The sequence below is a fragment of the Lynx rufus genome, unplaced genomic scaffold, assembly GCF_022079265.1.
Source record: "Lynx rufus isolate CCGP_SWC_20201006 ecotype Redwood Valley unplaced genomic scaffold, mLynRuf1.p SCAF_12, whole genome shotgun sequence".
Classification (NCBI taxonomy): domain Eukaryota; kingdom Metazoa; phylum Chordata; class Mammalia; order Carnivora; family Felidae; genus Lynx; species Lynx rufus.
In genome coordinates this window covers 12,095,578-12,120,221 of record NW_025814826.1, presented here as the reverse complement: position 1 = coordinate 12,120,221, position 24,644 = coordinate 12,095,578, and the positions used below count along the sequence as shown (strand labels likewise).

Below are 24,644 nucleotides of genomic sequence, written 5' to 3'. Positions count from 1 at the left end.
AACATCAGTTCTTCCACCTTATTATTTTTGAAAACCTTGCTGCTATGTTAAGAAAATGGTACACAGCTGTACGTAATCTTCCATTCATAAGATTTTAAAAAATAAGCAGACATTTGTCAGAAATATGCATTAGTGAAAGATATTCATTTTATGGACAGGATGAAGACAGTGTTCTTGCTTACTCTGATGATGGTCACCTTGCAAGTGGGAGGTACATAAATTTACACATCCTCATCTGTGACCAAACACAATTTTTTTTTAAGGTTTATTTATTTATTTATTTATTTATTTATTTATTTTTGAGAGAGAGTGAGAGCGCAAGTGGGGAAAGGGCAGGGAGGGAGGGAGACACAGAATCCGAAGCAGGTTCCAGGCTCTGAACTGTCCGCGCAGAGCCCCACGCGGGGCTAGAACTCATGAGCTGTGAGACCATGACCTGAGCTGATGTCAGACACGCAGCCGACTGAGCCACCCAGGCGCCCCTCCAAACACAAGTTTTGTTGTTTTTTTTTTTAAACTGATGAGTACAAAGCTCTTTGAAGTTTTTAGGGCTTATTCTGTGCAATGAAAATAAAAACACTTCCGAGAGCTCAAAGATGTGTTTTGGCCTTGCAAAATAGCTCTGAATGAAAATTGTTTCAAGAGAATAAAGCTCTGAGTTTATGAGGATGCTAATGGGGGCGGGGGTAAAGAGATGAGATCTCTTCCAGAGCTTCATCATGTTTTCTGGGGTGTGCAAGCATCTTGATTTGAGGTCGACAGCATTACTTCAAACTAGTTTTGTAAGCAACTCAAGATCAAAGTAAGATTGGCTTCGAGCTGGGGCCCCCTGGGTGGTTCAGTCGGTTGATTTCAGCTCAGGTCATGATCTCAGGGTCTTGGGATTGAACCACATGCTGGGCTTTACGCTGAATGTGGAGCCTGCCTAAGATTCTTTCTCTCTCTCCCTTTGCTCCTTTCCCTCTTGAGCTCTCTCTCTGAAAAAATTTAAAAAACAAGTAAAAACATAAGACTATCTTAAGGCTTTACTCAGCCTCATTGGAAGTCCGACGTTCTGTCCAAAACTCCATTGCCTGGGGGCCAAAGCAATCTCTGTCATCCCCCAGTGAAATCTTTTACTTTGTTGTATGTCCTGAAATTTGCCCTCTTGTCTTCCCTGGTAAGTCTCTGCAGGGTAGAACCTTGGAAATTTGCTATTCAATTAAATTCACCCACACCTAAACCTAAGACTATATCTCTGATCCTCCTTCCTCCACCCCACCCAATCACAGCACGGGGTCGAGCGACCTGTATGGTGAGTGCAGAGAATCAATGGTATGAAGTTAGGCAGGGGAGAACCCTGCCAGGGAGACTGAGGAAGAGTAAGGTCCAACATAAGAGAAAAGCAAGGCAACTGTGGGGCCTCGGAACTCACGGAGGGAAGCACTCCAATAAGGAGCTGTGTCGAACGCGACGTTCAAGTGTGTGGAGTTCTGCTAACAGATAGGGAAAAGATAGGCTAGAACAGGCGGAGACGGAAAGGTTAGGTCCCAAGGCCCCTGGGTGGGGAAAAAACATATTTTGGAACAATGCTGGGAGAGTTTGACCACAGCAAACTCCCTCGGGGGTAAGTTTCCTCTTAAGAATGTGAGAGATACCACCAACTCCCCCTCAGGTTCCCCTCAGGAATTTGCCAAAAGACCATGAAATGTATGACCCACAAGGAACAGTATGGTCATAGACCACCCCTCATTCAATGGAAGCGAGCCAATCAAGAGGGAATGACTAGGCATTTAGAGTGACCTAGCCAATAAGGGTAAAACCTGAGAAGGAACAAGGGGGAATATGGAGGCTGACTAGAACTTATGAAACAAGGACACTTGGGGCTCCTGGGTGGCTCAGTTGGTTAAATGTCTGACTTTGGCTCAGGTCATGCTCTCACGGGTTGTGAGTTCGAGCCCCACGTCGGGCTCTGTGCTGACAGCTCGGAACCTGGAGCCTGCTTCGGAATCTCTGTCTCCCTCTCTCTCTGCCCCTCCCCCACTCACACTCTGTCTCTCTCTCTCTCTCTCAAAAATAAATAAAAAGGTTAAAAAAAAAAAAAGGACACTTGCCTGTAGTCCATGGGCATTCACTTTAGAATGCTCCCTCCCTGTAAAGGGAGCTTTCATACTATTCTTACTTTCTAAATTTATACTGTAATAAACTTTTTCCTGCTGCTCATTTTGTGTCCACCTCTTCACTCTTCGAAGCAGCGAGACCACAAATCCCAGGTATTGAGGTAAAACACCCTGCAACACCAAGAGTTCAGGCAAGTTGAAGGTAGAAAGGTGACCAAGGAACATGGTGACTTGATATTTCAGTCGAATGATGGAAACAGAAGTCCTGTTGGAACAGATCGAAGGGAGTCCAAGGAGAGAAAATGCAGGCAGCACATAGGGACAGATGTCTCCAGAAGTTCTGCTAAGAATGGGGAGCTAGAGGAAACAAAAGGACCGTGTTTTGAAAACTGTATTTCTATTTGGGTGGGCATGATTCAAAAGGGAGGGAGAAATAGCCAAAGCAAGGGAGAGAAAGGGACTAGAGACAAAGCACAATTATGAAAGCGAAGTTGCTGAGAAGGAAGAAGTTGGTCTTTCAAAGGAGCAAATATACCTCAAAACAGCAGTAAGGAAAGCGCAGGAGCAGATGCCAGAAGGATCTGGAGGTGGAAGGGGGCTGAGGAAATTGCCGCCCCAGTTCTCTCAATTCTCCACCAACATACACTCTGTGACGGCAGAAGCATCCATCTTCTGAGCCCTCGTTCTAGAAAATCCTTTTGAGTGAGTTTCTTCCCGTCCTCTTGTCAAAGATAAAGCTGGGGAAGCGAAGAATTACAAAGGGTTAATCAGTGTAAAGGCAGTATCTGTATCTGCTACCTGGCAATTATCTTCCCAGACTGGGAGACAGAAGCCTGATCCTTCCTGATGATTACATTTCAAAGGAATGGCTTTCAAGTCCTTGAGAAAGGCATTCCTGAGTTGTAGGAGGTACATGTTTGTCCATCTCAGAGGTTCAGAGAGAGAATTCAGAATTGGAACCTCTTTTTAGTAAATGCTCTAAGAAACAGCAGTCAGGGGTTCATGTCAGGTGTTGGCTAGAACAAACATGAAATTCTATCGGCAGCCTTGAGCTTTCTCAGACGGGGACGTTAGAGGAGGCTAGGGTCATCCCGGGTGTGAGGTCTTGAGCTGTTAGAAACAATGCTAGTGTTGGTTTAGGTCTTTTAACGTGGGTGAGGGTGTGGAGAAAATCATTTGTGCTGAGAGTCTGTAGTCTTTATGGGGCACGGTTGAGGCCTAATTGACAAAGAAGTTCAAAGAGGCCTGGCTAAAGTTCGGTCAAGGAGAAATTGCTTGTCACTCTGCCTACCAGAATCACATTATCCTTTAATGTTTAATGCGTATTTATTTTTCTTTATTTATTTACTTAGGAGAGAGAGAGAGAGCACAGGCTGAGGAGGGGCAGAGAGAGGCAGACACAGCATCTGAAGCAGGCTCTAGGTTCTGAGCTGTCACCGCAAAGCCCGAGGCGGGGCTTGAACCCACAAACCAGGAGAGCATGACCTGAGCTTAAGTTGGCGCTTAACAGACTGAGCCATCCAGATGCCCCATCCTTTAACGTTTAAAAGAAGAAAACGTGCATGCTGTTTTCTTGCCTTTTTCCAGTCAAAAGTGGTACCTCATAATACCTATAACTCTTTTTTTTTTTTTTCAACGTTTATTTATTTTTGGGACAGAGAGAGACAGAGCATGAACGGGGGAGGGGCAGAGAGAGAGGGAGACACAGAATCGGAAACAGGCTCCAGGCTCCGAGCCATCAGCCCAGAGCCCGACGCGGGGCTCGAACTCACGGACCGCGAGATGGTGACATGGCTGAAGTCAGTCGGACGCTTAACCAACTGCGCCACCCAGGCGCCCCATACCTATAACTCTTAATATGTATTGTGTACTTCTCATATAGAAAGCTATCACGTTGTGCCTCTTTGCAGTTATATCATCCTGTTTCATCGTGGATCTACTCCTGTATTTGTCTTGGCCACCCGACTAAATCACAGTTTCCTAGAGGTATACTGGGGCTAACGCCTCTGACACGTTTGTACAGTTACAGGTTCTGTGTAGTACTTGGTCACACGGAGGGGACTCAGTGCAAGTTACAGGGTATCCGCACACCCTCACTCCTTCCCAAACGCTTGTAATGAGTGCCCCCTTTATGCATATCATTTTTCCAATGCTGCTGGGATCAAGTTCAGTAAGATCCAGCCCTGGCTTTTATTCCTGGTTCTCCATCTTTCCTTCAGAGATGTCCTGCCACATCCTAGCGAGCTGAAATACTCATTTACCCTGAAGCTTTTAAAAATCTAACTCTGCAGAAGCAGATCTGTAAGATAATACATACGTGTTAGCATATATACAGTTTAGAAGTTTGTTATTCTAGAAATCCTTTACAGTCACAGAGTCATGCTCAGGATATATGAAGGAGTCGTAAACACAGTGAGATACTACTCACTCCCACTAGGATATAGCTATAATCAAGAAGTCAGATAATAACAAGTGCCAGCAAGAATGTGAAGAAATTAGAACCCTTATACCCTGCTGGTGGAAACGTAAAATGGTGCAGCCATTTTAGAAAACAGTTTGGCAGTTTCTCAAGTGTTTAAACGTAGAGTTCCACGACCCAGCAATTCCACTCCTAGGCATGTAGTCAGTAGAAATGAAAACATCCGTCCGTGCAAAAACTTGTACAAGAATGTTCTTAGAAGCATTATTCGTAACTGCCAAATGATGAATGGATTAACAAAATGGGGTACGTCCGTACGCTAGGATCTATCTCTCCAGCAATAAAAAAAGAATAAAGTACAGATACATGAATGAATCTGAAAAACATTCATGCTAAATGAAAGAAGCCAGACATAAAAGGCTACATAACGTACGATTGCATTTATATGAAATGTTGGGGATAGGCAAGTTCATAGACACAGAAAAGTTGATCAGTGCTTGCTTATCCTGGGCTTCGAGGACGTGGGGGTGATAACCGAAGGGTATTGGGGCGGGGGGGAGTTCTGCATATCTGCGACCGTGGTAAAAATCACCGAATGGTACACTTTAAATGGGTGAACTGCTTGCTGTGTGAGTTCTAGATCAACAAAGCCGTTAGAAAAAGAGAGAAAGAGAAGTCATGCGACCAAGCATTTCAACTACCAAGAGATCGAGAGCCCCAAACGGTGTTATTTGGAGTCTCGGTGGCCAGCAACGTGGGGGCAGTCCACGGGCAAGCTTCCGTTTTCACGCGTGCAACATTCAAAACGGGGCTGTGCAGCGGGTGACAGAGCGGGGAACGTTCGGCGCGTAAGCACAGACCGCAGGCTGGCCCCGGTCCTTCCCCCGTACCCGGCGGCCAGGGTGTCGGGCGCCTCGGGTCAGCGCGCGCCCCTCCTCCGGCCTGAGTCACGGCGCCGCGGGAGTCCCCACGCGAACATGCTCCGCTGAGCGCGGCCCGGACGCCGCGGGCCCTGGGGCGCAGCGTCGGGCGGTGGGGCGCCCAGCGGCGCCGCCGCGCGCGAAGCCAGGCCCCCCAGCCGCACTCCCCTCCCGGCCGGGACCTCGCGGGCCGGCTCGCGGGGCCCGCCTCCCAGGCGCGTCCCGGACTCCTCGCGGACTGCAGCGGCGCCCGAGCCGTGCGTCCCCGCGCGCCGGCGCCCTGCCCTCCCTCCATGGCGTTTATCCGGAAGAAGCGGCGGGAGCAGCAGCTGCAGCTCTACTCCAAGGAGAGGTGAGCGCCGGCCCCGGCCTGCGGGCGGAGGCGGGGAGGGCCGGAGCCGGGGTCGGAGGCCGGGGGAGGGGGGCCGGGGGGGGGGGGGCCCGCTCGGGGGGCGGGAGCCGGGTTTCCGGCCGGGCCCCGAGAGGTCGGACCCGGTGTGGGGACCCGGCACAAAGGCCGGGGCCCGGAGCATGCCGGGCGCTCGGGCGGGGGCCGCGGCCGGAGCCCGGGAGCCGGGTCGGGGCCGGGGTCGCGTCCCGGTCCGGTAGCGAGCCGGGCGCAGGTGGGGCCACGCGGCTCACCCGGAAGAGGCCGCGAGGGTCCCGGCGCGGACTCCCTCGCGGGCCCCGGCCCGGGACGCGAGCCATGGCGTTCTCCGGAGGGGTGCGGCTGGCGGTGCGCGGGCCGGCGGCCTCCCCCTGTCCCCCCCGGGTCACCGGCGCCGGGTCCGGGCACTGCGTGGGCGCCGCAGGGGCGTTCCGCCAGGGCTGCCCTCCGCGTTCGGCGACCACCCCGCCTGCGCCGGGACGGACCTGGGTACCACGCTGTATTGCGCCTTTTTTTGTCGACTTCTTCAGACGGAAGGCCAAGGCAAGGGCCTGCCCGGCTCCCTGCCCTGCCGGGCCGCGAGGTGGGCCGCAAGAAAGGCCTTATTCTGCGAAAAGCCAAGGACCACCCCACAAACGTGTTGTATACCGAGCAATGGGTCTCATTACATACAAGTGCATTGGAAGGCTTTGCATTCAGACGCGAGGTGAGGCACAGCAGTCATTATCCCCAGATCCCGGTAGGGATTTGGGGTCCCGCGAGCTCAATCAAATGATCTCTGAGCAGCAGCACCCGTTTAGTGTCTGATTCTCCGCCTCCAAGGGAAGTCATTTCTAAAAAGGTCACTTCTGCCCTAAGTAAATTACTGGTGAGCGAAATAGCTTGCTGAATTTCGGGTCTGTGGTCTCAGGTGTCAAAAGGAACTGGGAACGAATTATTTTACAGTTGTTATTTTGATCGTGAGAATAAGTTATCTAGGAGTTCTGCTAGCCTGTCACGTTGTTGTGTGATCGGCGGTGGAAGGAAACAAGAATTTTCCTTTACCTTTGAAGGTCTTCTAGCTGGGCTAAATTCAGTTTGCATACGACAAATGAACAGGAGAAAAGCAAAGTTTTATGACTTGTCCGCAGAGGCCCAATACTAAAATAGAGACCTAAAGAAATGACCAAGGCAGGCAGTTCTTTTACGTTCAAAGAGACAATACATTTGTGAGGAATTGACAGGATAAAGAAAACAGGTGTTTGGGAGCTTTAATTAGTAGGGAATTCAAGGCAGAATTTAGGCTGAGGTAGTAGATGGGGGGGGGGGGGGAATAAGGTTTGTTTCTACAGCTTTCTTGGCTTTAAAGGCCCTATCTGTGGTGATAAAGATGTCTTTTTGTTTCTTAGTAGGGAGGGTATTTCTCATTTGGAAGATTCTGTTCCTTATTTCAGGCGGGAGGAGGGTCTGAGTGTCCCTGCATTGGCTATTTCTTAAGTAACTTTTATGTAAAATATGCCGCAGGGGCACGTTTTGGGACAGCCTGCCCTTGGCCTCTACAGTGGACGCCAACAAAGCAGATTATACATGGAAATACAGGTGGAGACTTTAAGGTTTGCGTGATCTTGCAACATCCACACCTGTTTTATAGGTGTTGATTTGATCCGTTTTGTCCAAACATTCATATCCTTTTCTAATCTATAATGTTGGCCTGGCCAGGATATCCGTAGGTTGAAATTTCATTCCCCACTGTAGAGAAGAAGATAAGATGTATCAAAAAAACATATCTCGGATATGGCTTTCAAGAATGTTTCTGGTTTTGTGATTAGCCTTTTATCCACAGAAACGCTTTTTTTTTTTTTTTAATGTTTGTTTATTTTTGAGAGAGGGAGAGAGAGAGACAGAGTGTGAGCGGGTGAGGGGCAGAGAGAGAGGGAGACACAGAATCCGAAGCAGGATGCGGGCTCTGAGCTGTCAGCACAGAACCCAATGTGGGGCTCGAACTCACAAACCATGAGATTATGACCTGAGCCAAATTCGGATGCTTAACCGATTGAGCCACGCAGGCATCCCCAGAAACGCTTGTTTTTTAAATAATGACTGGACCCTAAATAAAGTAACTCATACTTGTAGAGGCTTTTCTGACTTCATTTATAATGCTTGTTTCATTTGGAAGGAGCTTGAGTAGAGTTTCTTTGTTCTGTACCAACACCGTTAAGAATTGGGGGTATTCTGTATTAAATAGATGGATGTCCGAATTTGCATTGTAAGAACTTAGAAACACTTGAATTGCCATCATGTTCTCTGATCAAAGAGTTATTTGTAACAGTTCTGTGGCCTCTTTCATAAGAGGAAAACCTGTTTTCTTTAGATTTGTCAGTTCATTCAATAGCTGTAATTTTTGCTTAATTTGCTTAGTTTATACAGCTCTACAATGTCGCACAAATCTTAAAGTCTGCACTTGCCGTATCAGGAATCTGAAGACGTTGGCGCCATATATCTTAGAGTTATTTGGATCTTACTTGCTGACTGCCCACGTTTTTTAATACTCTGCTTTCCGACTTTGCAACCTTGGGCTGATGAGTGGACTTTAACCCCGAAGGTGTCCGTAGAGTACCAGTTGAATGAAAGGAATCTGTCTCACAAGCAGATGTAGGCTAGAACCACGCAGTCTCTATAAATCTTAGAATTCACTCTGAAAGACAAGGCGATTTATTTTAAAGCAACTTCATTTCCGGGGTGCCTGGGTGGCTCGGTCGGTTGAGCATCCGACTCTTAGTTTAGGCTCAGGTCATGATCTCAGGGTTCGTGAGATCCAGCCCTGTGTTGGGCTGTGTGCCAACGATGCAGAGCCTGCTTGGGATTCTTTCTCTCCCTCTCTATCTGCCCTACCCCTGCTCGCTCTCTCTCAAAATAAATAAACTTTAAAAAGCAAATTTTATTTCTGCACAGATTTTTCCTAGCTCATCCCTTTGTGGCAATAAACACCAATTAGCACAGTGATTGATATAGGCCATTTGCTCAAGCATACCCAAGAGAACTGTTTCTTTCCTTGGGACTCCTTCGGAGGTGACCCTTAATAAAAGGCCTCACCTCTCATGCTGCTTTAGAGATTTTAGATTTCTACCACTACCCAGTAGTAACCTCAGAAAAGGAGAAACCTGAAGTTAGCATTTATTTCTTTTAGTATTAAATTGATGCTACTGCATTTAGAGTAAGTGATATTTCTACAAAGATAGAAGCAGAGACCGGTTGGGAGATTCTTGGTGGCTGAGACCAAAGCGGAGGCAGAAGAAATGGAGAAAAGTGTATGGATTTTACACTTAGGAGATGTTCTTAGGAGGTGGAATTGACAGGTCTTGGTGTGGTAGATTTCATGTAGGAGGCAACGGAGAAAGAATCCCAGCTAGAGTTGTCAAGTAACATACAGGATGCCCAGTTAAATGAATTTCAGATGAATAATGAAAAATCTTTTAGTGCAAGTATGTCCCATGCAATATTTGCTACATACTTATATTACTTTTTTTGTAATTTGTCTGAAATTCAGATTTAACTAGGTATCCTGTGTTTTTGTTTGCTCAGCCTGGCAGTCCTACACTCAGGTTTCTGGCTTGACCAGCTGTACAGTAGTACCATTTATTAGTCATGTTTGTAAAGAATGCTTTGGGAATTTTCGGTAGTGTATCAGAAAATGAAGAGATACTTGGTCATTAAAAGTACATTAGTATCCTGGTTAAGATTTAGATGCCAGGAACTATATTGATTTTACTGGTTTTTAAAAATGTGTTGTCGGGGTGCCTGGCTGGCTTAGTCGATTAAGCATCCGACTTCAGCTCAGGTCATGATCTCACGGCTGGTGGGTTTGAGCCCAGCATCAGGCTCTGTGCTGACAGCTCGGAGCCTGGAGCCTGTTTCAGATTCTGTGTCTCCTTCTGTCTCTGCCCCTCCCCTGCTTGCGCTCTGTCTCTCTCTCAAAAATAAATAAACATTAATGGGAGGCTGGGTGGCTCAGTTGGTTAAGTGTTTGACTATTCGTTTTAGTTCAGGTCATGATCTCGTAGGTTTGTGAGTTTGAGCCCCACATCGGACTCCGTTAGTTACAGTGTGGAGTCTGCTTGGGATTCTCTCTCTCCTCTTCTTTCTCTGCCTGTCCCTGCTCACTCTCTCTGTCTCTCTCTCAAAAATAAATAAACTTAAAATAAATAAAATAAACATTAAAAATGTTAATTAAAAAATGTGCTGTTTAGGTCTTAATGAAGATCAGTGGAAAACATTTTTAAAAGGCAACTCGTGTCTTTCTTTGGAGTTGTTGGAAATTACGCGTACAGTGGGTTAGCAGATAAGGATATTTTACAAACTGCTGCATTTAAGATTTTTATATTTTAAGATTTAGGAGTAGGCTAACTGTTAAACATTTTTATCTTCACATCTAGAGTGGTATGATGGAAGAATAGCTATTTTTTCTGGGGTGATACAGAAATTTAGATAACCTAAGGTATACTCTATTGGGGAGTCAAATTTTTCTCTAAGGTTGTACAGCAAATTACTTAGCTGTAGCTTACAGGCTGTCATTCTAGGATAAAACGTTAGTGATCGTGAATTCTATATTGGGCACACATGTTTCATTAATACTTTTACAGACACTTCTTCGAATTCATCTTTGCCTCAAACATTCCATGTGTGTTTAATTCTCTTGGTTTGGCTGATAACCAAATTTCTTGGCTGATATTAAATATCTTTTACTTCAAGTGTTATCAGTTGATTCTGTATTTATTATACTAATGATGCTGGTTGAGAGGGCCAAGTGACTTGCTGTACTCCTGTTTATTCTTTCATTTCCGAGACTGAGCATCCCATTCTTTCAGTATCTCAATTGGGATGTGCCCGGTGTTGAATTTGGAGACTTAACTGCAGAATCAGCAGTTAGAATGCTGAAGGGTTGAAGGAAATCTGCCTGTGACTCAGAAATAGGGTGTGTTTTTCTCACATAAAAGCAAACAAACAGTGGGATAAAAAATAAATGCTGTAAATATTTTGAGTAATTTAGAATTTACATTGGCTTTACCCAAACTACATTACTAGCCCTTCACCTTATGCCCTCATTGCTATCTGACATTAATTTCCTCCAAAATGGCTACCGTTTAAGAAGACACAAGAGAATGCTCATACATTTTGAGTGGATTTGCTCTATGATTTTCATTAAGGAAAAAAAAAATTTTTTAATGTTTATTTATTTTTGAGAGAGAGAGAGAGAGAGGCAGGGGGGGGGGGGACAGAGGATCCAAAGCTGGCTCTGCACTAACAGCAGTGAACCCGATGCAGGGCTTGAACTCATGAACCATGAGATCATTACCTTAGCCAAAGTTGGACGCTCAAACTCACCTAGCTTGCTAGGCACCCCAAGAAAATCTTTTTTAATTTTGTTTTAATGTTTATTTAATTTTGAGAGAACAGAGTGTGAGCAGAGGAGGGGCAGAGAGAGAGGGAGACACAGAATCTGAAGCAGGCTCCAGGCTCTGAGCTGTCAGCACAGAGCCTGACGCGGGGCTCGAACTCACAGATCGTGAGATCATGACCTGAGCCGAAGTCGGACGCCCAACCGACTGAGCCACCCAGGTGCCCCCCCAGGAAATTTTTTTTAATGTGATATAAAATGGGTATGGCCATTTAATGAATTCATTGCTTGTTTTATTTTCCTATATACCATTGTGATTTCATCTTTTACCCATCAGACATGTAAAATTGTGATTTAACATTTATAACTCAAAAGATTTTGAAAATTATTTTGTTTTTTATTTTTAATTTGTGTTTAGTGAGTAAGGTCTGTATAATACTAATGCTTTGAAATTATTATGACTTAGATTATAGTCGTTCTTCACAAACTGATGTGAGGTTGAAAATAGATGTACATTAATATTGGTATAATATCTGTATATCTGTTATGTTAATCTTGTTAATTGTGTTTAGATCTTCTTTTTCCTTAATGAATTTTTTTTGATTGACTTACCAGTTACCGAGAGATGCTTCATGATGTAAACTTTGACTAATATTTCCATCAATTTTTGCTTATATTTTCAGGGGTTGTTATTAAGTATGTAAGTTTAAAATTGCTATCTTACAAAATTGAATCTTTAGTCAATATATGATGACTTCTTCTAGGAATGTTTTTTTTTTTTCTGTTTTGTTTGATATTAATATAACTCTATCAGTTTTTTTTGGGTTATTTGCATTATATGGAATTTTTCTTTTTTTTACTTTCAACTTTTCTGTGTCCTTAGGTTTTAGACGTATTTTTTACAAATAGCTTTATAGTTGGATTCTTTAATAATTCAATTTTTAATAATTTTTGTCTTGAAAGATTAATTTAGTCCATTTATATTTATTATTGTACAGATATATTTGGATTTATTTTTATTTTTTTATTTTGTTCTTTAATTTTTTCTTATTTTTCCTTCATTTGGATTAAGACTCTGTTCTCTTTCATCTTTCCTGAAGAATATGGTAACTTATATATTCTGTTTCTGTTTTTCTAGAGCTTACCTTGAAATTTTAACATTTATATTTAGCTTAAGATCTGAAGCTAATCATTCTCTTACCATCCCACCCCCTCCCCACCACCTTCCTAACAATATAAGGACCTTGGAATACTTCTGTCCCATCCAAATTATAGTCTCTTATTGTCTAGTATTTTCAGTCTGTATTTTAAATTTTTTTTTTTCAACATTTATTTATTTTTGGGACAGAGAGAGACAGAGCATGAACGGGGGAGGGGCAGAGAGAGAGGGAGACACAGAATCGGAAACAGGCTCCAGGCTCTGAGCCATCAGCCCAGAGCCCAACGCGGGGCTCGAACTCACGGACCGCGAGATCGTGACCTGGCTGAAGTCGGACGCCTAACCGACTGCGCCACCCAGGCGCCCCTCAGTCTGTATTTTAAACCTATAAATTAGATTTTACAATTGTCTAGTTTATGTTTATATAGTTTTACATGCATGTTTACCATTGTCTTAGTTCAGCATTCCTTCTTGCCTATCATATCTTCCATGTAGAATTATTTTCTTTTTCCTGAAGAATATCCTTTAGAAGTTCCCCTAATGGTACTAAACTCTTCTTGTCTGTCTGAACATGTGCTTATGTTCTTGTTTTGGAAATCAGTTTTGCTAGATGTATACTTTTGGCCCTTGAACAAAAGGGGGTTTGGGACACCAACCCCCTGCGCAATCAAAAGTCTATGACAAAATTTTTGACTCTCCCAAAACTTAACTATTAGATAGCCTACTTTTGACTGGAAGCTTCACCAATAACAAACAATTGATTAACACGTATTTTGTGTATCATATGTATTACATACTGTATCCTTACAATAACGTAAACTAGAGAAGAAATGTCATTAAGAAAATTATAAGGAAGACAAAATACATCTACAATACTGTGGTATATGTATTGAAAAAAATCCACAGGTAAGTGGGTCAGCACAGTTCAAACCCATGTTGTTTGGGGGTCAACTGTAATTTTCTCAGCATTTTGAAGATTGCGCAAACGAAGGGAGATATCCAGGGAATATGCACCCGACTTGCTGAAGCATTTTTCGGTGGAGGGGATCTCAGCTCCCAAACTAAGAGAAAAGGTGTGCCTTGCCCCAAGGTACAGCTCTTAGCTACCTGGTAAGATCAGGCTTCAGACTCCAGGAGAAACCTGGACCCCATGGAATGACCAGGAGCCAGGAAACAGTAGAGCTGTGTTGTGATGGAGACTTGACTCACCATCCAGCTCAGCGTTTGTGGCTATGAGTTGGCCTCGCCCCTTCTCTGACCTGACTGGGGCTGTTAAGCCTTGCACTTGAGCCCATATGATATGGCAGGATAGGGACAGGATTTGTTGTATTTGTGCCCATGGTTAAGGAACCACCAGCACTTTCCCTGGCATAAATAAAGCACTGGGGTCCAAGCCTTGCGTTTGTCTGGACTGTTTGCCTTTGACATAGAAGCATAGTGGGTTTGTGTGGAGCTTTGCAGGAGGCTACTTTCTATTCTAGAGGAGACCAGCCTGCCACAAACCCCTATCATTTTTTTAAAAACAATTTTTAATGTTTGTTTATTTTTGAGAGAGAGAGAGAGAGAGAGACGGACTGTGAGTGAGGGAGGGGTAGAGAGAGGGGGGAGACACAGAATCTGAAGCAAGCTCTAGGCTCCAAGCTGTCAGCACAGAGCCCAACGCGGGGCTCGAACTCAGGAACTGTGAGATCATAACCTGAGCCGAAGTCGGTCGCTTAACCGACTGGGCCACCCAGGCACCCCACAACCCCCTATCATTTAAGTCTGATTGTTCTTTGTAACATTGATTGTTCTCTGTCTTTTCTCTGGCTGCTTTTAAGATCTCCTCTTTGTAGTGCTTTGCTGTTTGTCTGTATAAAAATTTCTTTTTATTCACCTGTCCTGATTGGTATTTCAAAAGCTGAAACAGTTTTAGAAAATTTGGAGCCAGGCCTTCAGCTCTTAGGATATTACTTTTATTTCTCATAAAGTCTCTTTAATATGTATTTTTCTGTGCTGCCTTGTGGACTCTTTAAATCTATCTGACAATTTACATTTGTTTCTCTAGTTGCCTAATTTGCTGTCTATATCATTAGTTTGTTCTAATTTCAATGATTTTTAAATTTCTAGTTTTGGGGGGGGTCATTTATAACTGCCTGATCAGTTTTGATAAAAGTCTGTTTCTTTGTTATACTTTTGATGTCCTTCTGTTTCTTTAAACTTCTCTATTGGAGTGCTTAGATGTAGGAAATAAGCTATCTGTAGCTTATACAGGTTTGATTGAATAGTCTGTTGCTTGTATTGAGCCTCATTCAGTAATTTTGTTCCTTATTTTATGATTTTTTGATTGTGTCTTCTTGTTCCTTGGAAGCTTCTTCTTGGGAGTTCTTGCAGACCTGGATTTAAGGTGGAGTTTTCTAGAAAGTATTTGCGTTCATTTCTGCCTGGGGTGCCAGGAGAGACCACACTGGTTTGTCTGGAGTTTTATTGGGCTAAATAAGTAGTGTGAATTCTAGCCCCAGATGTGTATCAAGACAGGCTGGTGGTTTCACATTCTCAAGGAAGACTGACTTTGTCCCCAGCCCAGCCAGAGCCTGGGTCCTACCATCTCCCTCTGGGGAAGGGTGGGAGGTGGTTTTTATTTCCATCCTTCAAGGGTATTAACTTTAGGGATTCTAGCTTTCTCTACCCCTGTCCCCCTTCCCACTGTCCCCTCAGGACACAGGGCATATAAGTGCAGACTCTCTAATACTCAGAGTTGGGCAAACACCCAGGGGAAAAGACTGCTCCAATGCCTGCTAACTTCTCTCTTCTGAAGCTTTTCCTCACTTTCCCATCACTTCAGCCAAGCATTTGAAAAGAGATTTCAGTAATTGATCCAGCAATTTTAGAGGCTCTGTACTGAGATTGTTTCTCTGGACGTGTAATCTGCCATAATGTCTGAAATGGGATTCCTGCTGATTTGTGTAAGCCCGGGTTTATTTAGTAAATCTATAAACCCACTGGTTAAGAAGAGGCTTGAGGTAATCTAATTTGTCTCCCTCCCCTCAATTTTATAGTAAAGTGATTTGACTAAAAGTCTAATGGCCAAGTCACGGCTGAACTAGGGCTAGAAAAGATACTGTCCTATCCAAGCCCATCTCCTGTGGCACCACAGCATCCTGCTTCTGTTTTAAAATGAGGTCTACTTATTTTTATGGTATCTCAGAAATGTAGAATGACTGAGGAACGATCGAAGCCTGGTGTACGTGGCTGTTGGTTAGCATCTGTTGTCCTCGGGGTAATCCACGGGCTGGTGGCATCAGCACTGCCTCAGAGCTCCTTGGGAAACGCGCAGTCTCAGGCTGTGCCCCAGATCTCTCGCATCTGAACCTGCACTTTAACGTGATCCCGGATGATCGCACACACATTCACGTTGGAGAAGCACTGTTCTAGAGAACAGTAATTAAGGATTCCTCTTTTTCTTTTCTTTTCTTTTTTTTTTTTTTTGGTTTCTTTGAACTATGCTTCTCGACAGTTTAGGGAGTGCTCATGGAGCATCCTCCCTTGATGAGGAAATTGAAAGTCTTCGAGAGCGTAGGTGATAGTTTTGCCATTTGTTCTCGAAGATAGTTGAGACTTGAGAGCAGAAGTGACTGGCTTTACGGATGGTCAATGAAAGGGATTTCGATATCTGAACCATCTTGTCCAGGAAGTAACTGCATCTCACAAAGTCAGAGGAGAATGTAATTTCCTAGAGTCTGGCCAAGGGCTAGAGTTTTAAACTTACTCCCAAGGGAAAGGATCACAAGGGCAATGAAATGGTGATACTGGTTACACTGGAGGACAGCAGGTAGGAGATGAAATGCTACTCCAAGGAAGAAGGGGCAGTAATTTACATGAGAAAACAATGGGTTCAAGACCTAGAAATAACATTTAGTCACACAGATGTCTCTGTGCAATCGTGTGGACCATGAATGATAAAATGAGTCAAATTTTATTACAGAAGATGATTAATGGTGTGTCTTCGATGATGCTGAAGCTTGGCAGGACAGGACTCCAGATTGGAAACTAGTGCTGAAAAGCTGCAGAGCTATACAAAAGGAAAGACCTGTCAGGAAGTGAGGCAGTGCACCCGAATGTCAAGAAGTACAACTGCAGGGGAATCCATGACCAGAGGGGAAACACCCAGGGAACTTACTGGAAAGAGGAGCGGAGATCATTGCATTCACTTGTTATAAGGCACCTGAGTGAGTGGGAAAAAATGGCGGATGTGTACCTCATGTAGATTGAAAACAGGAAATAGCACCCAGAAAATGACAAGAGACCTTACTTAGTTGATGCTTAGTGAGATACAGTTATTGTTTCTTGAGTTTCCTTGTTGAAATGTTGATTTATCTTAAGACAGAGAGCTTGAAAACTGTGAAATTCTGAATATTAAAGAGAAATTAATTAAGTAGCAGTGCTGGAAACCTTCAGGAAAAGCAGTCCATAGCAAGTTATTTGTTATTGAAGCCCAGGGTCAGGATCAAGAAGGATTCTGTCATACATAGAATCTAGACTTTTAGAAGACAGATACTGAAAGTTTCAATGAAGAAAAAAAAGATAGGCATTTTTACTGGACTGTTCTGGAATGGATATTGATCCAGAAAGCTGTGAAACTGTCAAAAATAAAATTCAGAACATTCAGGCCAAATGGTCTTTGGTAAAGAGTTACAGAAAATCAAACAACTAAACATAGGATGGTTGTACAGGTAGTGTTCCTCTGAGCTTATAATTTTTTAAAAAAAAAATGTTTATTTTTGAGAGAGAGACACTGCACAAGCCGGGGCAGGGGAGAGAGAGAGGGAGAAACAGAATCCCAAGCAGGCTCCAGGCTCTGAGCTGTCAGCACAGGGCCTGATGCGGGGCTCGAACTGCGAGCTCATGACCTGAGGTGAAGTCAGATGCTTAATCGACTGAGCCACCCAGGCTCCTCTGAGCTTTTATATATATATAATATATGTATCTATAGATCTATATATATATAATATATATAAAATAGTGTGTATATATATATATAATATATATAAATATATATAAAATAGTGTGTATATATATATATATATATATATATATATATATGGTGTGAAGCAGGAAGGGCAACAACCAGGGACAGTTTAAGAGGATGTCACAGACCTGCACAATTAGCAAAAAGAAAGTTAAAGCCCCAAATGGGAATGAGTGGTGGCTTTAAAAACTGCTATAGATTAAAAAAAAATTTTTTTAAGTTTCCTGATGTTGAATTTAAATAACCAGGCTGCTGCATAGGGCCCAGGCCGCTACTGTAAAATTGATTTATAACAGAGAAAGTGGTTCTTATTTTGTACTCTGTCATGACACGAACCTTCAGACTGAGAGTAACAGAATAAGCCTACGTAAGACGGGTGAAAACGTGTGCCCTCCTCTGCTGTAAGCTGCTGGGAGGGTTGGCGTTTGGGACCACAGGATCGTTTCCGTGATCTAGGAACTTTGAAAGGTGCAGAAAGAGCATACGTGCATAAGCAGACTTAGTGCGACTTCTAGATCAGATGGATTGTTTATAAACCACTAGAAGAGGAAGTCGTTGCCACCGGTCTCTAGCATGAATCCACTGTAAAGTCACATCTTGCGCGTCTCTTTTGACAGCATTCTGACTGGTCGGTCAGGAACACACAGTAGATTAGTTCATCTGAACTTCGTCAGAGAATAAGGTTTGTTCTTGTGATGTCTTTTAACAGAATCAAGAAGGGAGAAATTAATGTTAGTATGACAGGTGGGATAATATGTGTGTGAGTGACTGTATTCAGACCGTCAAATGTCTTATTGGGGAAACGTTTCTAATGGTGAGTCAAGGACTGTGTTCTCGCCTCATTTGTTGAGCGTTTTTCTTAACATCCTCGTTTTCGGAGCCATTTTAGGAAGCTGACCCAAAATGCCCAGTTTAGTTAAACCAACTCTGTAACTGGTAGGGGCACTGGAATCTAGCTTAATCCAAGCATGGTGTCAGGGTATCCAGAGTAGACATGGCAGATACAGGACTCTCGTGCCCCTTCCTGTGCCCGTGCACGCATCACTGAGGCCTCGGGGCCTTTTCTCCCATTGAGCGTATAACATAATTCTCCTCAACACAGTGAAGCCTGTTGTACAGCTCCAACCGAGAGAACCAATCGACTAGAACAATCTTCTGGATCCATCATGCATGCTGTTCATCAGTGGAGTGTTGGGTAGGGGCTGAGTGGGCATGAACACAAGGTTGCCGTCAGGGCTGCCTAGGGTGAGCTTATTTTATGCTATTGGTTAAGTGTTGAATGGTATCCTTTAAAATTTAGGTGACGTGAGGATGGGACAGCATCTTTTTCAAGAAAGTTAAGTTGCTGAGTGAGTGAATTTATCAGGAGAATCTGAAGAGCCCACCACACCTCTGTAAGACAGTTTAAACTGAGGAATCCCAGGGGCAGGGCCAAGAGCCTCGTAAAGAAATCATTTAAAGTTACATAAGCGATTTCACAGAACCTTTTCCTCTAGGGGATGTGGTTTAAAAGTCATTGTTCAAAATACCGCGAAACCTTATTGGAACCATTTTTACCTACAAAAATTTTAAAGCAGGCATAACTAAACCCTTCAGTAGAGAGAAAAATAAACTCAGAAAAATCCCTTTATCCTTTAACTTTAAATAATTTGGTTCTGTCCCTTTACCATGTGTTTTACGTTTCTTACAAAGTATGAATATTGGTAAATTAAGCAGGATACAAGTTACTTAGCAAGTGATGACTCCAGTTCTATAATGGTTGATACTATTTTTTTTAATTGTGGTAAAAAACACATAGCATAGTTTTACTGTCATAACCATTTTCAAGTGTATAGTACAGTAGTGTTAAGTATGTTCACATTGTTGTGCAGCAGATCTCTAGAACTTTTCCGTCTTGCAAACCGGGAGCTCTATACCCACTGAAAAGCAACTCCCTGAAAAGCTGTTCTACTTTTCCCTTTACCGCCAGCTCCTAGCAACGGCCATTCTGTTTTTTCTTGGTGAGAGTTTGTCTACTTCAGATACTTCACATGAGTGGAATTTTGTAGTATTTGCTTTTTTGTGACTGGCTTATTTCACTAGCATAATGGTTCATCCATGTTGTAGCATAAGACAGGACTTCCTTCTTTTTGAAAGCTGAATAATATTCCATTGTATGCATATATCCCATTTTCTTTATCCATTCATCATTCCAATTTTAGTATATGTGCTGCCGAAGCGAGCACTATCCATTCATCATTGATGGACATTTAGGTTGTAAACAGCGCTGCAGTGAGCCTGGTTATGCTCACTTGATAACTTGAGGTCCCCTTTTCCATTCTTTTGGATAAATACCCAGAAGTGGGACTGTGGATTGTGTGGTAGTTCTATTTTTAATTTTTGAGAGAACCTCTACCCTGTTTTCCATGCAGCTGCCCCATTTTACATTCCTGCCAGCAGTGGGCAAGGGTCCCCATTTCTTCACATCCTTGCCAACGTTTGTTTTCTTCTTCTTCTTCTTCTTCTTCTTCTTCTTCTTCTTCTTCTTCTGAATAGTGTGCAAGGCGATCCCTCATTTATGGTTTTGGTTTTCATTTTCCTGATGATTACTGATATTGGATATCTTTTCATATGCTTTTCAGCCATTTGTATATCTTCTTTGGAGAAGTGTCTATTAAAGTCCTTTGCTCATTCTTAAATTGGGTTAAGTTTTGTTGTTGAGCTGTAGGAGTTCTTTATATATTCTGAGTAGTAACTCCTTACCAGATACATGGTTTGCAAATATTCTTTCCAGTTCTTTAGGTTGTCTTCTCATTCTGTTGATTATTTTCTTTGCTGCACAGGAGTTTTTAAGTTTCAGGTGGTCACATTCATTTATTTTTGCTTTTGTTGCCGGTGCTTTTGGTGTCCTGTCCAAGAAATCATTGCCAAATCAATGTCAAATGATCTTTAAAAGTGTTCCAAGGCCACACAATAAAAAAAAGACAGTCTTTTCATGGGGCACCTGGGTGGCTCAATCAGTTGAGCATCCAACTTTAGCTCAGGTCACGATCTTGGAGTCTGGGAGTTCGAGCCCTGCGTCGGGCTCTGTGCTGACAGCTCAGAGCCTGGAGCCTGCTTTGGGTTCTGTGTCTCCCTCTCACTCTGCCCCTCCCTCGCTCACACTCTGTCTCTCTCTCAAAATAATAAATAAATATTTAAAAAGTTTTTAAAGAAAGAAAAGGACAATCTTTTCAACAAATGGTGCTGGGAAAACTGGATTTCCACATGCAAAAGAATGAAGTTGGGCCCTTACTTTAAAATCGCATACAAAAATTAACTCGAAATGGATCGAAGGCCTAAAATGCAAGACCTGAAAGTACAAAACTCCTAGAAGACTTGGGGGGGGAAGCTTCATGACACTGGATTTGGCAATGATTTCTGCAGATCACTTTGGGTAGTATGGATGTTTTAACAATATTAAGGATAGGATTATATATGTATATATGTTTATTTTTCCTTTTTAAAAAACTTAGTGTATAATATAATTATTCCACAAGCCTGTACGTTACTCGGTGCTCATCACAGGTGTATTCTTAAATCCCTTTTCCTATTTCAGCCACCCCCCACCCCCTCCCCTCTGGCAGTCACCAGTTCTCTGTATTTAAGAGTCTATTTTTTTCTTTCTCTCTTTATCCTGTATTCATTTGTTGTGTTTCTTAAATACCACATATGAGTGAAATCATATGGGATTTGTCTTTCTCTGATTTATTTCATGTAATTTAATACCCTCTAGATCCATCCATGTTGTGGCAAAGGATAGGGTTATATTTGAATAATTATATGGAAGAGCCGATTGTCTATGAAGGTTCTTTGTGCTTCATAGCAATAAAAGTGTGCCATTGTCTTACTAAAGATACTTATCTTATTTTACCTTTTCTCTTAAGAGGAGGAGTGGGGACCAAGAAGGGGAAGGAAGGATTATATAGCTCTAGCCCAAGCAAAGGTTTTTAGGTCATTAAGACACAAGCTAAAAACAAGGGCCAAGGTAACTAGGAAGTATGTCTCTGATTTAAACCTTCGTGGAAATTATCTGAAGCATCAAAGGACTGTTCTAGCAATCCTAACTCTTGTGATTGTATTCAACTTCAGAATAATTAATAGTGAGCATTTGCCTTTGAGCTCTGGCATTTTAGCCAATGATTAATTCTTGTTCATGGACTTAAAGACATAGAATAGGCTAATAAAGAGTTACCTATGAGGATGGTGAAGCTGGTTCCTGCTGTCATTATTTTTAATTTATGAGTTATTTTTCTTTTGGTTCAGGTTTTCGTTGTAATGAGCAATGTCTTGTTGTCTGGATGTAATGGCTTTTTTGTAAGTATATTATAGGTTTTTGAGCTCCTGTTCTCTGTATTATGTCTAGAACTTCACATCGTGTTCTTCTGCTTGTTTTGCTCTAGTTCCTTCATGTTAGAGCCTGGTGATCTTGAGTTATCCGTTCGTATTTAAGCATGAAGCATGTAATTCTGTGTCACTGTGGACAGGCCCTTTCTGGTGGGCTCCAGTAAGGGATGATATTGTAGAGACCCGGCTCCTTCAAGTACTCCTATCCATAGGTCTTTTCTCTAAAGCTAGTTGGTTTTTTTCTAAAAATAATCTGCCAAACTGTTGCTTGGAGTGGTTATGTGTTCCTACTTTTTCCTTAATCACTCTCTTTTCATGCTGTACGTAGCCTTGCTCTCCACTGTGCTTGGTGTCTGCTTTGGAGCCTCTTACTCAGTTTTTGTCTAGAAAAACCTGTGCCAGAGCGAAGTAGGATAGGCATCAGGGGAGGAATCTGGGCTACTGACCATTCAGACTTCGGGCCATGCCCCCCATGCTTCCTCCTTACCTTCTTGGTACCTGATTCCTGCAATTTCAGGACTTTTTGGAAGTCCTGTGACTTGAGTTGGGTTTCTACTGATTGGTACCTTCTACTGGAGGCATCTGCCGTTCTGGTTTCCGATCACTGCCGATTCCTCCCATCTGCTTTCCATTTCTTACGTATTTGTTGCTCTTGTCTTTGTGACTCTTCAGTTTTCTTTGGTCTGAGGTCTTACAATTTAAAAAATATTTTCATTCACATTTTAGTGGAGTAGAGATACACACACATGCTTGATCTGCTATGTATATCAGAGATACCTTCCTCCAACCACCAGACCTCCAGTCCCACACTGCCTGTGAGAGCTTTTCCTGACCCTGTAGAATGCCGCCAGTGTTGCCCGATGTCACCACAGAACAGACGAAACACTTATTTTCAGTTATTTGCCATGTGTTTATTTCTGTGGCCATACAACTGAATTCATACTTTTAAAGCACTTAAAACTTTTAAAAGAACTACATTTCAGTCCTCTTCTGTTCAGTTTACTTACTTACTCAACACCAAAGCATTGGACTGTATCTAAAGATCTGACTCTCAGAATCATATAATCTTGTGGAAGTCATAAGATAAACCCAACTAACCAGAAGGTGGAACACTAGAACGGGAGGCGGGGTGCAGTCTGAAGGGGAGGTGGGGACATCCGGTGGTCGGTCAGAGGAAACAAAGGATGAAAAAACTCCATAGATGGAAAAGCCCCAGGTTTTGTTCAGGCAAGAATAAGTTTTATTTCAAAAAATTGGGGGGTTCTCAGGCACCTGGGTGGCTCAGTCGGTTGAGCGTCCGACTTTGGCTCAGGTCATGGTCTCGCGGTCTGCGGGTTCGAGCCCCGCATCGGGCTCTGTGCCAACAGCTCAGAGCCTGGAGCCTGCTTCGGATTCTGTGTCTCCCTCTCTCTCTTCCCCTCCCCTGCTCTTGTTCTCTCTCTCTCTCTCTCTGTCAGAAGTAAATAAACATTTAAAAAAAATTTAATATAAAATAAAATTTGGGGGTTCTCCTAAAGGAGTTAAAAAATCCACTTGTAAATAATTTTATTTGTGTTATTTTTGGCTTGGCCAGGTAGGTCTGTCTGTTGCTTTCTCCCAGTGACTAGAGAAGGGTTTCTGGTATAGGATCTACACTTAATAAGTATTTGTTGATTTAATGAATGGAAAAACACTTTGAGAACAGATGCTTTAAATATTCTGCTTTCTTATACTTAAAAAAATAATAAACATGAGGTTTTGTTTTGTTTGCTCTGGTTTTTCCAAATTTAGATTTTCCTTGCTCCTACTTAACTTGGAGGAATACTACTTTGAACAACATACAGCTAATCATATTCAGAACAAGGGTGGTCACCACGAAAGGTAAGGAAGATTTTTGGATCTTTACAGAGTCACAGACCTTTTCCTTGCCTGATATTTTAAAAATTAAATGTATGATCTTGCAGATTCTCCCCCCTTTTGTACTGGGAACATAATGAGAAAGGAGGCCTTATAAGTTGCTGTCATACTTCAGATTTTTCTAAAGCTAAGAAGTAGTGTGTATGAATTCCTCTAATATGGGTTCTTAAACCAGCTGGATAGGACTCGGCTTCATTATTCCATCTTTTTTTTTTTTCATGTGTCACTTTTGTACTTATACTCTCAATTATTTGGGTTATGGTGTTATAAGGTAATGATCATAAAACACCAGAGTGGCATAAAAATCAGTACTTTCAAAATGAATAATTTGATCTGAAGTAGAAGTGAAATCAGTTTTCTGTATATTGTAATAGTTACAGCTTATTGCTATAAAAACAGATTCCGTTTCTTTGGCCATACCTTCTGAAAGCTGTGTACAAAAATGTATAATGAAATTTTTTGTTTAAAATACCAACTTGGAATGCATAAAATCAGAGTTGTTGCAGCAAAGTTGTTTTTGCTTATGGTTTCCTTTGAGAGATGTCCCTTAACAATACAGGCCACAACTTGAACATGCTTTGATACTAGTTAAACTCTTTAATTTTTATTGTTCTTCAGGTTGTATTTTGAAAGGACCATCAAAGCCGTGTGGTATTTGTTTGAATACAACCTAAAGTGAAAATTACTTAGCTTTTTGTTTGGGAGAAGTGGCTAAGTCTAAGTCTGGGGCAGGAAGGGTACAAGTTGACCCTGGAGAGTCTGTCCTATTGGGGAGGAAGGCAGGCATCAGAAACTACTGTGCATTGAATGTCTGTTTCTTTAGCATTCAAATTAGATAATTACTATTCCTTGAAAGTAGGACCTTGTTTTCTTACTTCTGGAATTTTGCTCATATTCTTTTCCTTAATTTCATACCTTTGTTTTTCCTCCCAATACTCCTCTGCCCTATATCATAACAATGTCTTGCTTAAAATTAAGTACGGTAAAACCTTGATTTGTGAGCATAATTCGTTCTG

The 24,644-nt window shown here is 42.6% G+C and overlaps 1 protein-coding gene across 2 annotated transcripts in view; it reads left to right on the top strand.

Annotated features, from left to right (window-relative positions):
- Positions 1-5,646: 5,646 nt before the first annotated feature.
- The window catches only part of NSMAF (neutral sphingomyelinase activation associated factor), a 63,607-nt gene continuing 44,609 nt past the window's right edge, over positions 5,647-24,644 (top strand). Inside the window, exons 1-2 of one of the 2 annotated variants that reach the window (XM_047073961.1) lie at positions 5,647-5,790; positions 23,503-23,592. In XM_047073961.1, coding sequence (XP_046929917.1) covers positions 5,732-5,790; positions 23,503-23,592 — 149 coding nt within the window. In that variant the 5' untranslated portion in view covers positions 5,647-5,731. The remainder of the gene's footprint in view (positions 5,791-23,502; positions 23,593-24,644) is intronic. The other variant, XM_047073960.1, reaches the window with a different exon arrangement.